At 42.5% G+C, this 12,553-nt stretch overlaps 1 protein-coding gene across 1 annotated transcript in view; it reads right to left on the reverse strand.

Moving 5' to 3' along the window:
• Positions 1–12,553, reverse strand: part of CFAP61 (cilia and flagella associated protein 61) — an 89,271-nt gene that overhangs the window by 32,909 nt on the left and 43,809 nt on the right. The window contains exons 18-20 of the mRNA XM_050972031.1: positions 6,302–6,400; positions 2,770–2,935; positions 831–987 (exon numbers count right to left, since the gene is read on the reverse strand). Of these exons, the coding sequence (XP_050827988.1) occupies positions 831–987; positions 2,770–2,935; positions 6,302–6,400 (422 nt within the window). The remainder of the gene's footprint in view (positions 1–830; positions 988–2,769; positions 2,936–6,301; positions 6,401–12,553) is intronic.

The raw sequence follows: 12,553 nt of genomic DNA on the forward strand, positions 1-12,553 counted from the left end.
AAGGACTGCCAAACAGGTGTGAACCTTGCACCATACCAAAACACTGCCAAATCTCATCACGCTCCACAAACAAGGCAGGTAAAACACATCTTCAGCAAAGTCCTGCTCTTGCACTCTGCCAGCAGGAATTCCCCACAAGGACAGCTTTTCTGCTCTGAACTGTCCTGACTCGGAGCCAGCAGGAACTGACATTTCATTAATTCACTGACTCTTTGGTCTCTGTTTTTCTAGTTCAAAGTTGGCTCAGAAACCTGGATGGTCCCAGGTATTTCCCACAGTGCACACACAGTGGATGAACTAGTGAATGTACAAACACAGCACACACAACAAGGCTGAGGAAATATAGGGATGGTGCACATCAGCATAAATGTCTGATTTTAAGGGTTAAAAAGTACCAGGAGCTTGCAGTGCTATGTGAAAATCTGTCACTGATGCAACTGAATACAATGCTGACAGACACTTCCTAATTTAGGCTTACTTTCTTTGCGTGATGCCACAAATCTAGATATTTTTCTATACAGTAGAAAACCACATCCACTAATTAAATTATTATTTCACTGGTGAATTAATGACTCCAGACAGATTTGCATTTGGGACTCATTTGGTTTTCTATAATAACTGCAGATAATTAATCTATCTCAAACCTTTCTTTCCCAGCTAAATATGCTGGGTATCAAAAATAACGAAAAATTCTAAATTAATCTGGAAAACAAAGCACAGCAGATGAAAGACTGTTAGAACTCATCAGGCACCAATTATACCAGGGCATAAAGGAAATAATAAGCCTAGGAAACATTTCTGTAAGTGTGTGTGCTAACGAAGTCCCTTACCTGTGGAGCGCATGAGGTTTTTCTCCATCCAGAGTGCTGCCTCCAAGCAGTCCTGGGCATCATTGAGAGTGAAGTGATTGGAAGGGACTTTCTCTGTGTATCTCTGTGGCCACGGGCTCGTGACTTCACTGATATATTCTCCCATGGGAGCCAAGGCCTGGAGAAATGAGTTGGTGAGTGGATATGGCACAGACCTTGGAGATGTTAAAACTCAATGACACTCTACCTTTAGCTACCCAAGCACATTCCAATCCTTTGTCACACTCAGCAGCAGCAAACACACCCATGGCCACGGGGAACATGGAGTGTACATGTGTGCCTGTGTTCCCTATTTCCTATGGGATGCAGGTGACCACTTCAAACAGTGCTGTCAGTGCAAGTGCAAACGCCAGGGACTGCCAGCAAACAGCAGAAATCTCCCAACAATCAGCAGGGGATCTCAGCAGCTCTCTGAATAACAGATCACTTTTAATGGCTCTGCCTCCACCTTTTGGGGGCAAAAGTCAACCTTCTAAAATGACAGATTTTGTCCCAGAGAAAGGGATCAAAACCTGCTTGACAGCTCAAATGTGAAGATTCAGTAACATGTTCACTGTGTAATGCTGCTTTACAATAACAAACTCAGTTTGAGCTGTACAAAGCAAAAAGGGAATCTCATCTCTGACTTCCTCAGCACCACTGAGCCATGTCTTGAATCCTGGTCTCACTGCCAGCCAGATGAACTGAAATACTGCTGGGTCATATAAAACCTGGCATGACACCAAAAGATTTTACTCAATGACTAAATCTCTAAATCATAACACATAATGTTTTACTGAACATTAATTTGACTGCTTACCAAGTAAGGAACAACTTACAAAAAGAATGGACTAAACCTCTGTGTAATAAACCAGAAGCTATTCAATTCTTCTTATCCTTTTGTATAGCTTGAAAGTGAGAATAGATAATGATGGAATTTCTTCTCAAAGGCAGATAAAACCTGCCTTTTCCCTTGCTATCTTTAGCTTTCTCCCCCACTGCAGTTACTTGCCATAAATTATTTTGCAAGTCAGAGTTACCTCCAAACACATTTTCCTAGGAGCACTTTTCCAGCCCACACTTCAGCTTTTGTTTCATCTCTGCTAAGTGTGCCTCTGGTATGAGAAGGGATCACAGACCACACAGCCTGCTGCACACAGGCAGCCAGACACTGCTGTGAGATGTGGTACAACACTGCACACATTGCTCACATCCATCTCCTGATTTTAAAGACAAAATGCCTTGCTCACAACTTCTACCCCAAGCTACCCAGGTAAGACAAAGCCCTGCAACAAAGGGGCTGTACCAAGCTGCCCGTTTGGTTATGGGGCCTGATGGCCTCATGGGGACACAGGAGGCAGAAGCCAGCCTGCCCAGGGAGTCTGAGTGGAAGCTGACCCTGTGGGGCTGGAGCTCAACTTGATTCCACATCTTACACACAGCTAAGGGTCTGCTTCAATCTAACTGGAAACTCACTGGGTGCTACAATACCAGGCAGCACCATGGATGTGCCTAGGCATGGTTATCACATGAGATGAGTAATTAATTTGATAAGGAATTCTCTCCATTTCCAAAACTAGGTCAAATGGTGTTAGACCAGCTGGAGTTAAGTCTCCTGTGGCTGGGACCACATGTCAGTTGAGCCTGCTCCTTAGCAGGTTTAATGGTTATGGTGGCAAAAACACTGGCAGCTTTGCCTCCTGCCCAACCCTGAGCAGTAAACTGCTGGTGGGAAACTCTGTCCAACCTTCCTCTCCTCCAGCTTCAGCAGCACCACTGACACAGCCCTACAACCTGCTGCACTACAGGGCTGCCAGCTGCTGGTGCTACCCTTGCTAAGGCTGCCCTGCCTAATCCCAGGAACACCACTCAGTGTAGAAAACCTGGGAATACTGTGCTGTTCACTCTGCACACAGCTCACCTGGTAGCTCTGTCCCGTGCACAAAACCAGGTAATCGTAAGGCACTTTCTCCTCGGATACAACAACATATTTGGCACTGCGGTTTATGCTCGTCATTTTACCAACCACAACATTAACCCAGGAACAAAGTGACATCTGTGCATAATCTTCATCATTAAAACAGTGGCTGCAAAGAAAAAATATCTGTAAGTGACATTTCGGCAGCTGACAGCGGGCATTAATTAGACATCTGGTGAGCTCAGCCCAGGCCCCCAGTGGTTCCGCCTGCTCCCTTGCTGTGAGTTTACTGCAGCCTATGGTAAAAGATTAGGCATTAGGAAATACTCAGTTACAAATTGACAGCTTTCTGCTGAACCCAAACAAGGCCTTCCAGCACTGGGCCTTACAATCATGTCATTTAAGAACAAAATCAGAAATCTATGCTTTACTCTGCTTTTCCTGTGCAGGCTGACGGGAGGTAGAAGCTTTTGAACCTCCAAAGAAAATAATTCAACAGTCCAACTCTTTCTCCAAGACAAGACTTTTTCATTCAGCTTTTCTTCAACTTTCCTTCCTTTGCTATTCAACTTCACCAGTCGTAGCTAAGGTGAGACACAAATGCAGGGAATGCACCCTACCATTTTAGCATCTGTATTCCAAAGTATTAGTCCAAAAAGTTTAAAAATAAATAGTTAGGAAAACAGTTGTTAGAGCTAGAAGCAAAAGGGCAGAGATCTCAAATCTCCTATTGGTGGCCCTTTTCCAAAAGAACTTTTCCACAATGCAAGAATAACAAATACTGAAAGCACAGTAAACTGGTCCTGAGTGGTGCACTCCAAGATGTTCTGGGTGTGCACAGAGCACACAACACAAGCAAGGTGCTCTGACAGTGTGAATTCCAAATCAGTACCCTAAAAATCACATGTTGGCTTTGACAGTCTCAGACAAGGTTTGCTTTTCTCATGTTTTAGTGGTGTTACAGCCTGATCCAAGCAAAAAGCATTGGATATCCCTATGTGTGAGAAAAGTATAAAAGATCTGGAAGATGCTACTTAAAAAGCCAATTTTAAAGCAAAATCCAAATGGAACAAAACCTCCTTAAATGCCTCAAAAATGAAAATTACAATTATTTCCAAAGGCTCGGAATGTGTCTCCACCAAGGATGCCCAACCAAGTAAATACCAAGATACTTACTTATTACTGCATTTGTACCACCCTCTGCTTAAAGAGGACAAAGATTCCTGAAGATAAAATACTTCCCTACAGCTGTGCAACAGACACATCACTATAAAATATGAGGAGAACATTCCCAACTAGGTCCATCATGACCTCTGAATGCCACTGAGCCTGGCAATGGCTCAGCATGGAAATGCACAAGAGGTTGCTGGCAACTGTGCAGATCCAGCTGGGCTCAGCTCCATCCCTCCCCAATACTGAAAACCTGCACCAGGCAAATCTTATAAGTTAGGTTCTTTCAATAGAACTGGACAAACCCATTTATAGCTTTATAGAGCAACAAAGCCACAGGATCTAGCAAAAAAAGTTGAGTCTCACCCCTGCAAGGACCTCAGGAGGGGAATGGCCAGGACAGAGACCCTGGGCTTCACCCAGGCTGTCAGCTCAAGACACCATGAAAAATACATGGCCATTTAGAGGCCCCAAAACTTTACTTTCTATGTAGACATAGTGATGAAAAATATTCCACTTTCTCCCACAGGCCTCAAAGTGATTAAACATAAGGGGCTGGGCACATGCTCAAGCATTTGATGCTTTTCTGTGGCACCAGCAGCTGCAGCAGAGAGTGCAGACAGAGACCAGCACTGACAGCTGCTGCTCTGCTGTTAATACCAGGACACACATGAGCTTCTGGTTCCATGTTAATTGTTGCTACCAAACTCCCAAAACTGGCATTCAGGGTGCCACAGGAACAAATACAGTTGATTTCACAACCTGGGGAATTTTAGGATTGAATTGCCAAGCTTTCTGTGATGCTCTGCATCCTCTGTGCTCAGAGATACAAGAGGGGAAAAAAATGGGAAGAAAACCACTGACAATTCTGAACTGTAGTAATGCAAAAATCTATAAATAAAATGGACATTAAGGACAGAGGAAGGTTTTCAAAAGCACCTCTATAATTGAGGTGCACAGCTCCCAGGAGACTGACACTCCAAAATCACAGAGATGCTTTTAGAAATCATACCCTGCAGAGTTCAATTTTCACTCTTAATCTACTTTCAGAATTTAACAGCTAAATCTGTTGAGGTGGCTCTGAACTGCAACTTTCTGTCAGGAAGGATGCTTTGTTAGTACAACTCCTTTCTACAGTGAACTTCAGAAAGAGACTACGTGCATTTATGCGAGCATATAATTCCTTCATTTGCTAGATTTGCACTTGAGCACACCCCTTTCTACAGTACAAAAAGTAATACATGCAACTACTTTTACAAAATGTCTTGTCAGGGTAAAAAGAGATCAGATGGTTTTAAACAGGTTCCCAGTACATTATTTTCACATCTTTGTAGAGATTCCATTTGTAAGTTTCAGCAAGCAGACATGGAGCTGTTTTGTCATTTAGAGAGCCTGCCCTTTAGTGCGTTGCAGCTCATGGAGGAAAAGATTTGGTAAAATACAATGTAAAGGCTCCAAAGATTCACATGCCAAATCTAAATAACTTATACTAAGTTCATTCCCCAGCTATTCACAATAACTGATTCATTTTAATTCTATGCTTCTCAATGTTCAAAACAGTCATGTTCAAGTCCACAGCAACTATTTAGTCCAAATAAAACCCAAAACTACTGTATTTAAATGAGAATTATGTACTGTGAATTTTAAAGAGGTAAGATATTATCTGACTAAATGGAAGCTGTTACATTTACTGGCAAACAAGGATGCCTGAAAAGTGTTTGACAGTCCATAGACAAGGCTCTTCCACCGCTTCCCTCCAGCTGTACACAGCCCTGTAGGACAGCGCTGTGGCTGAGAATGGGGACAGACTGCCACAGCCCAGGGACTGGCACTCACAGCCCATGAGCAGCAGAACTGATGCAGAACAGTTCTGCCAAACTGATCAACAGCAACAATTCCCTTCATACCCAGCAAAATCCCCACCAGCACTGGTGGGCTCTGCATCCCACCACACACTGCCCTAAGTCAGTCCTTGTCACATTACCAACATTAATTCTTGTGCATTCTTTGGTTCATCATTATTTTAGAAAGTTAAAAACCAAACAAGATTTAAAAAGCAAGCAGACATCTTGTGTCATTTGTCTTCAGCCTGAAGATTTAAACAATCTAAAAAGCCTCAGAAAGCAGGGCCCACTGTCCAGGTATAACACAGTGGATTGCTGTCCTGAGGTTACTGGTTTGGCACTATTTCCCTACTCCTAATTCTATCCAACTCCTCTTGCAGGTGAGTGCATGCTGGATAGACAGACTGGAGTATTTTGGGGCTCTCTACGGATGTATCTAAAATTTAGAACAAGTTCACAAGAATTACAGAGTGTTAAGTTTTCTGCAGGAGTTATGGAAGTGTTTAGACATGAAGTCAAACCTGTTAATTAAAAATCTTCTATACTTGGAGCTCAGTGGGTCTTTTCCTGGAAGGCCGTGAATGGAAATCAAAGTCAGGTTGTTGAACTTCAGACGTGGCCTGTGGAAAGAAAAGCAAACAGCCCCAGTTGGAAGAAATTTGGAGGGCACATCCAAGGAACAGTATAGCTCAGAATTCCATGTTCAGGAGGATACAGAAAGCAATTCCTTTACACAGGGTCAAAGTGCTTCACTCTGCCCAGATGCAGGTGTCTCCGGATACAAAGAGAAGAATAATTTCCACCACAGTTTCAGTAATGCCGGGGCGAGGAGGGGGACAAGACTGACAGCATGTTGAACTAAATGTGATCTGACATTTGAAAACAAGTAAATATGATGAGTGATTAAGCCTTCTAATCTTCAAGGCTTTCTGTAAGTTAAGGATGGACTGATGCAAACGGTACAAAGGAATCAGAATGTTTTTTATCAACCAATGTTAATTTGTTATTCATACATTTAAAAAATATATTCAAACAAAGTTAAAGGTCATACTTAAACCAAGGAATTTCAAGGTTATGGCTGCCCCTCTCAAAATGCATATTAATAGTTTAATTCTGGATTATGGATTATCTGTGGTAAATCTCCATGCATACTCAGGCCAAACACAAAGTAATAAATAACCTTAATGTAACAGAGTGCATATATTTATACAGATTATGGGCCTGATTCTCATTTAAATTAAGGTCACTCTGAAAAGGTGGATGTAAATAGAATTTGCTTTTCATTTATGGCCACCTTATGCTGCCTGAGTGATACAAAATGGTCTTCATGTAAATGAGAGTGAGCCTGATCCACAAAGCTGAAAGCAGAGTGTTAAAGTGATGCCATCTGCACACCGGGAATGTCGCTCGTGGGGTGTGAACAACAACTACAGGAACTTCACACACCAACAGAGCACAGCTCCTTGGCATTTATTTACATGGGATCAATTACATAAACACCCTAGACATCCTCCCAACCTGACAGCAAGGAGATCTCATGTCAGTGAGGAGCTGGAGTCATCTGTACATGCTGCATGGTCTCTTACCAACAGGTGCTCACATCCAGGGGTTACACTAACATTACATTTAAGTACTGTTAATATTTAGGATGGAAACCTTGTGAGCCAGCATCAAAAATATGGCATAATCAAAGTTCTAGGCACTATCAATGTGCCTCTTTTGCATGACTGCACGATGATGCACTTTATTGATCTGGTCACATACCATTTTCCTCTGCAGATGGTCTACCTCTATTGAGTCCCCACACAGACATCCAGGATTTCCCCAGTCACATGGTATTTGTTCCCTTCTTCCCCACTGAGTGGGAGGCTTCAATCAGACCTTTCAGTCAGTACGAGTTACTAACTAATGATTTACTTCTACCTCAGCACTCCCATGGCATCCCCATATTAATTCATGTTTCCCACTCATTCATCTTGTAGGCATCAAAATGATGATTAGCATCTTCTTGGATGAAATGAGACAAAACGAGTCGAATCTTTGATTTCCCCTTCACACTGAGGAAAAGCCAGGCACAAAGCACGGTGGCTGGCAGCTCCCCAAGGGCAGGGTGGTTCAGGGACAGAGCTGCAGAGCTGCTGGGGTGGCCCCTGCAGCCCCACACAAACAACAGCCCCATCTCCACACACAGAGGCAAACCCCTGCTGCTGCTAACTGTCAGAATTTGGTCAATGTTTTTGTGCAAATGATCAGAACCTTTGAATAAGTAACAAATGTTGTATCATGTGTTCCAAAGGCCTGGCTCCAGAAGTGTAGCTGGCACGTGTGACCCCTGGATTTAAAATACATTTACACACACACACAGGCACTTAAGGACAAGCCTGAGCACTAGAGGGGAGCTGCAGCTCCTGCTGGCACTGGCAGAGTCACCACAGGGTGACAGGTGGGGGATTTTGTGCTTTATTATTTCCAGGCTAACAAAAGGAAGGCTCATTTACTACAGCTTTGGTCTCCTTAGCGGTGCCTAAAAGCTCTTAACTGAAAAATAATCAAGGCCTGGACATGGGCAGTGGTTTCAGGACAGGGACTGACTTAGATGCTGCTAATAACAATGCCCAACATGAAACAGGACAAAGTGGAGATTCCCATTCGATAAAAAAGTCTTCAAGTTAAGAGCCTGTACCAGTGCAACGTTAAACAAGTGCACCTGCATTTTAGAAGCAAATAATTCCAGCAGGGATTCACGTTGCTGTGGATACAGAGGGAAGAACAGCTCAAAGATACTGGTAAAGCAGGGAGGGATTAGAGTATCTAGGGAAATAAGTAAAAGGTGTTAGGTTTCAGTGCAGAGCTCTAGAGGACAGCTACAAAAAGAATCTCAACACTCTTGTCCTCAAAATAAAACAGGGTTACCAATTGATTGAGCATAATCAAAAGGACACAGAAAAGTTTTAGTACAGTTTTTACATATATCCTGGTGTTTGTCAATTTGTTAAGAGTATTCCTTGCTTATTTTGCTGGATTTTTTTGCCTGATGTCTTTCTATCTGGGCTTTTTTTTTTCCTTCTGTGTGTGGCATAATGATGGAGGCTTAGATGGTGGAAACTGCCTGAGCAAATAATTTAATTACTTGCTTTCATTTAACCCCTCATTATCACAAGTCAAACCACTTTTTTTACAAAAAATAAAGTGCAGCAAAGCAGTCTCCATGAACCCGAGATCTCAATTTATTTGAAATCTTGCATTTTATCAGATTATTTTCCCAGTTACCAAAAAAAAAACTAAAAGGAGTGACAGAAGATAATGCTTTATCTGTCTCCTAAAGTTGGTAACTATGTGAACTGTTCTCCTGTGTACATAATCTTTAAACAATAATATCTGAAATTATAACCTATCCAAAAGTAAAGTCCTAATGACACTGGATCCTCAGCTTCACTGTAGCAGAGCCCTTATAAAAATGGCAGCTCAAGATCATTCTGAAAATGTAAAAAAAAAAAAAAATCTGACTTCACTCAACACTGAAAAGTAAGATGTGATAAAGTCTTGCATTAACAAAACTTTGAAATCAGAAAATTCTCTGTCCTGAAACAAAAAAGGAGCACTAAATTTTTGCAGGAAGGAAAGAGCCCAGAAGCAGAGATGATGATTAGAGTCCCATCAGGCCATAACCTGTGGTCAAGGCACAGGAACTCAGCATGTCCAGGTGTCACACTCACTGTAGAAGGCAGATGAAGACAGGTCTCCTTTCCCCCACAAATGTAACAATTTATCCAAAGCAGGACTTTTTTTTAAGAAAACATTTCAAGAACACAGCAGTCAGGATGTAAGTTGGAGAAGACACTTCTCCAAAAGGAAAAGGGTATACTAACAGATTTCCAAGCTCTACACCAAACTCACACAGCTTAACTAAGGTTGCCCATTCAAATATCTAGAAAGAAACCCCCCTCACTTGATTGTCCCTCTAGGATAAATGTGCTACTCAGTACTACAGCCTTGCTTGCAGCCCCTCCCCAAGCAATGTGCTCCCATGCTGTCTCTCCACTGAATTCCTTTGCCAGCCCCAGTGTTTTCCTTTCCCTCTGCAGCCTCTGCCTCCCCAGACAGCCACACTTAGCTGCAGCTGCAGCAGCAGAAGGGTTTGTTTTTGTATCAACACCTACCAAAAGCACCTCTTCTCAAGAACCTTCTCCGAGGGCATCAATTACAGCACGATTCCAGATTCACTGCTGACCAACAGATGTTCATTTCCAAGACATCTCTCTTCAACTACCAGTAAACAAATATTGGGCAGTTCTCCCTTGGATTGACCTTAGGAAAAAGTGTTTAAATTGGGAATGAATTTGCTCAACAAAAGAAGGGATAACAGCACAGTGTTTACTGGGACACTTGTCAATGCAAGGGTCAAAGAGGGGCTTTCCACACAACCTGGCCCATGAAAACTCCTCCTCTCTCAGCCAAATATTTCATCATGCCCCAGCTGCTTCCTCCTGGTATTAAAACAACACGCTTCCTTCAAAAACTTCTATTTTGATGAAACAGTGCTTTTGGTTTTGTTTTTTTTTTTTTTTTTTCAGAAACTTCCTGCCAGGTTTATTGGTAATTTTATCAAATGCTGTCATCCTAAGAGCAACCTCTAAGCCCAGGCCATGAAAGCCAAGAATCCATTGAAGAGCTAAAGAACATTTCCTTCACCCTTTGACTAATGCCCTTCAGGGATGCTTGGGAATGCTTCTCTCTCCACCACTGGTAGCTGGGTCTCTCACCAAACTTTGAACTTGATGGTTCACTACTTAGTAACAATTACATCAGTGAGTTATCAACATTATTCTCATACTCAATCCAAACATGGCTACTAGAAAGCAAATTAACTATCCCAGCCAAACCCAGGGCAATCCTGTCTTAGAAGCTGTTCCTCTCCAGCTAAATTTGGATTCTCCTGCTAGGTCTACTCCTCTCACTCTTCCCCCTTCAAGTGATTAGCCCTAGATTTCCTTCTCTGTGATTATTTTTACTGTGGTTATATTGCTGGTCTCTCATCCTCTGTGCTGATCCTTTTCCTAGGCAATATAATTAAAAACACCAGCAACTCTGACTCTGTTGCCTTCCAATTCCTTTATTAATTCCTAGTTTTTTAGATGGCTTTACATCAGTCTACAATCTTGATTTCTTGCTGAACATTACCAAACATGTCTTTTTTCAGTTTCTTCTTTTGAACTCCCATCCACCTTATACTTATAGCTCATTACTCTGAAACACCTCAGCCCCCTCCTGTGGCTTCACTGCTTTTGTCCCTTCCAGTCACCTCTCACTTCCCAGAAGCTGGTTTTGCTTACAAAAACTAGAGCATTCACTCAAGATATGTGGCATTTCCCAAATCTAGGTTACTAAAACCAGCATGGCAAAGTTTCTACAGTATGAGCTGCTCTGAAACAGGGCAGGGAAAACTAAAGAGCTCTTTTCCTTGCCAACTGAAAACATACAGCTAAATCAGACCCATCCATATCCTTCCACAGTTACAGCATTCACAAGGGCAGCCCTGCCATCCCAAATCTAAGTTAGCTTTGAGTCTGACCTAATCAAAGTATTATCCAACCACTGCTTCAGTGAGAGCACTTCCTAAAATTACAACTTCCCTTCCACAAGTGTTCCAGCATTTCATTTTCTACAAAAATGGCAATTACTTTTCGAGACAGAAAACAAGGGATATCTGATGATGGCCTTGGCAGTTACAGTCTCTTGCTGTTTAATCACCTTGCAGATTCCAAACCACAGCTGAGAGACATCAACACCATTTCCCACAAACAAAAGGTACCATAAATTGGGCAGTAAAACTAAAGTGTAGTAGAAACTTCATCACTTTACCCACTGCTGTGCGAGTGCTGCAGTGAGTAACACACACACAAACAGGAATCAAATCCACAGTAATCACTACTGAGAAGGATCCCAGCTTAGTCAGACAAGTCACTTTTTCTCCACTGCAGCAGTTTGCCCAGTCTGCTGTGCTTCCAAGCCAACCCTCAGGCAGCCTGGAGACTGCTCTGGAGGGCTCAGCACTCCACTTTCTCCACAGCTCTGGGGACAAACTTCAAACCAATGAACAGAAGAGAAAGTGGTGACATCTCCTCCACAGCTTTAGCAGACAGCTGGAGAACCTCAGTGCAGGGCTTGCACTTGGAATGCTGCTGTATTTGCTCTGAACTGCATCAATCAGAGGCACCAGGTTACCAGGCTCAGAGCTGTGGATGTCCTGCTGAGTCACCAGGAGGAGATGATGGATGCAGCCCAGCATTCTATAAAAACCCTTGTGACTCATTCCAATTTTGAGCAGGCTTTTTATAAGAAAACTACTATTTCCAAGATCAGCTTTAATACTCACCAAGAAGTAAGGAGTAGTCAAATATAAATAGTAACAAGAAAAAAAAAATCTACAAATACTTACAAATTTCAAGTGTGAAAGAACAGTTTGGGCTCAGAGACGTGTTTGCATATGTTCCAAGGGCAAATATTTCAAGTAGAAATAATCTTATTTAAAACTGCAGACAGTCTCAAAAGCAAGATGGTAACTATAAAATGAGGCCATATTGATGCTAATTGAGTTGCACTTTCTGGCAGAGGCTGCTCCTGACCCACATCCTCTCCCCCCTGATTATGGCTTGTATCAGTCACTGCCAGCGTTCATTGTGACGCCGACTGTGTGACAAGGCCAGCTCTGACCCATCTGATTTATCTCTGTCACAACTTGAGCTCTGCTCACCAGAAGTGATGGAAGGCAA

Source organism: Serinus canaria, chromosome 3 (assembly GCF_022539315.1).
Source record: "Serinus canaria isolate serCan28SL12 chromosome 3, serCan2020, whole genome shotgun sequence".
NCBI lineage: Eukaryota > Metazoa > Chordata > Aves > Passeriformes > Fringillidae > Serinus > Serinus canaria.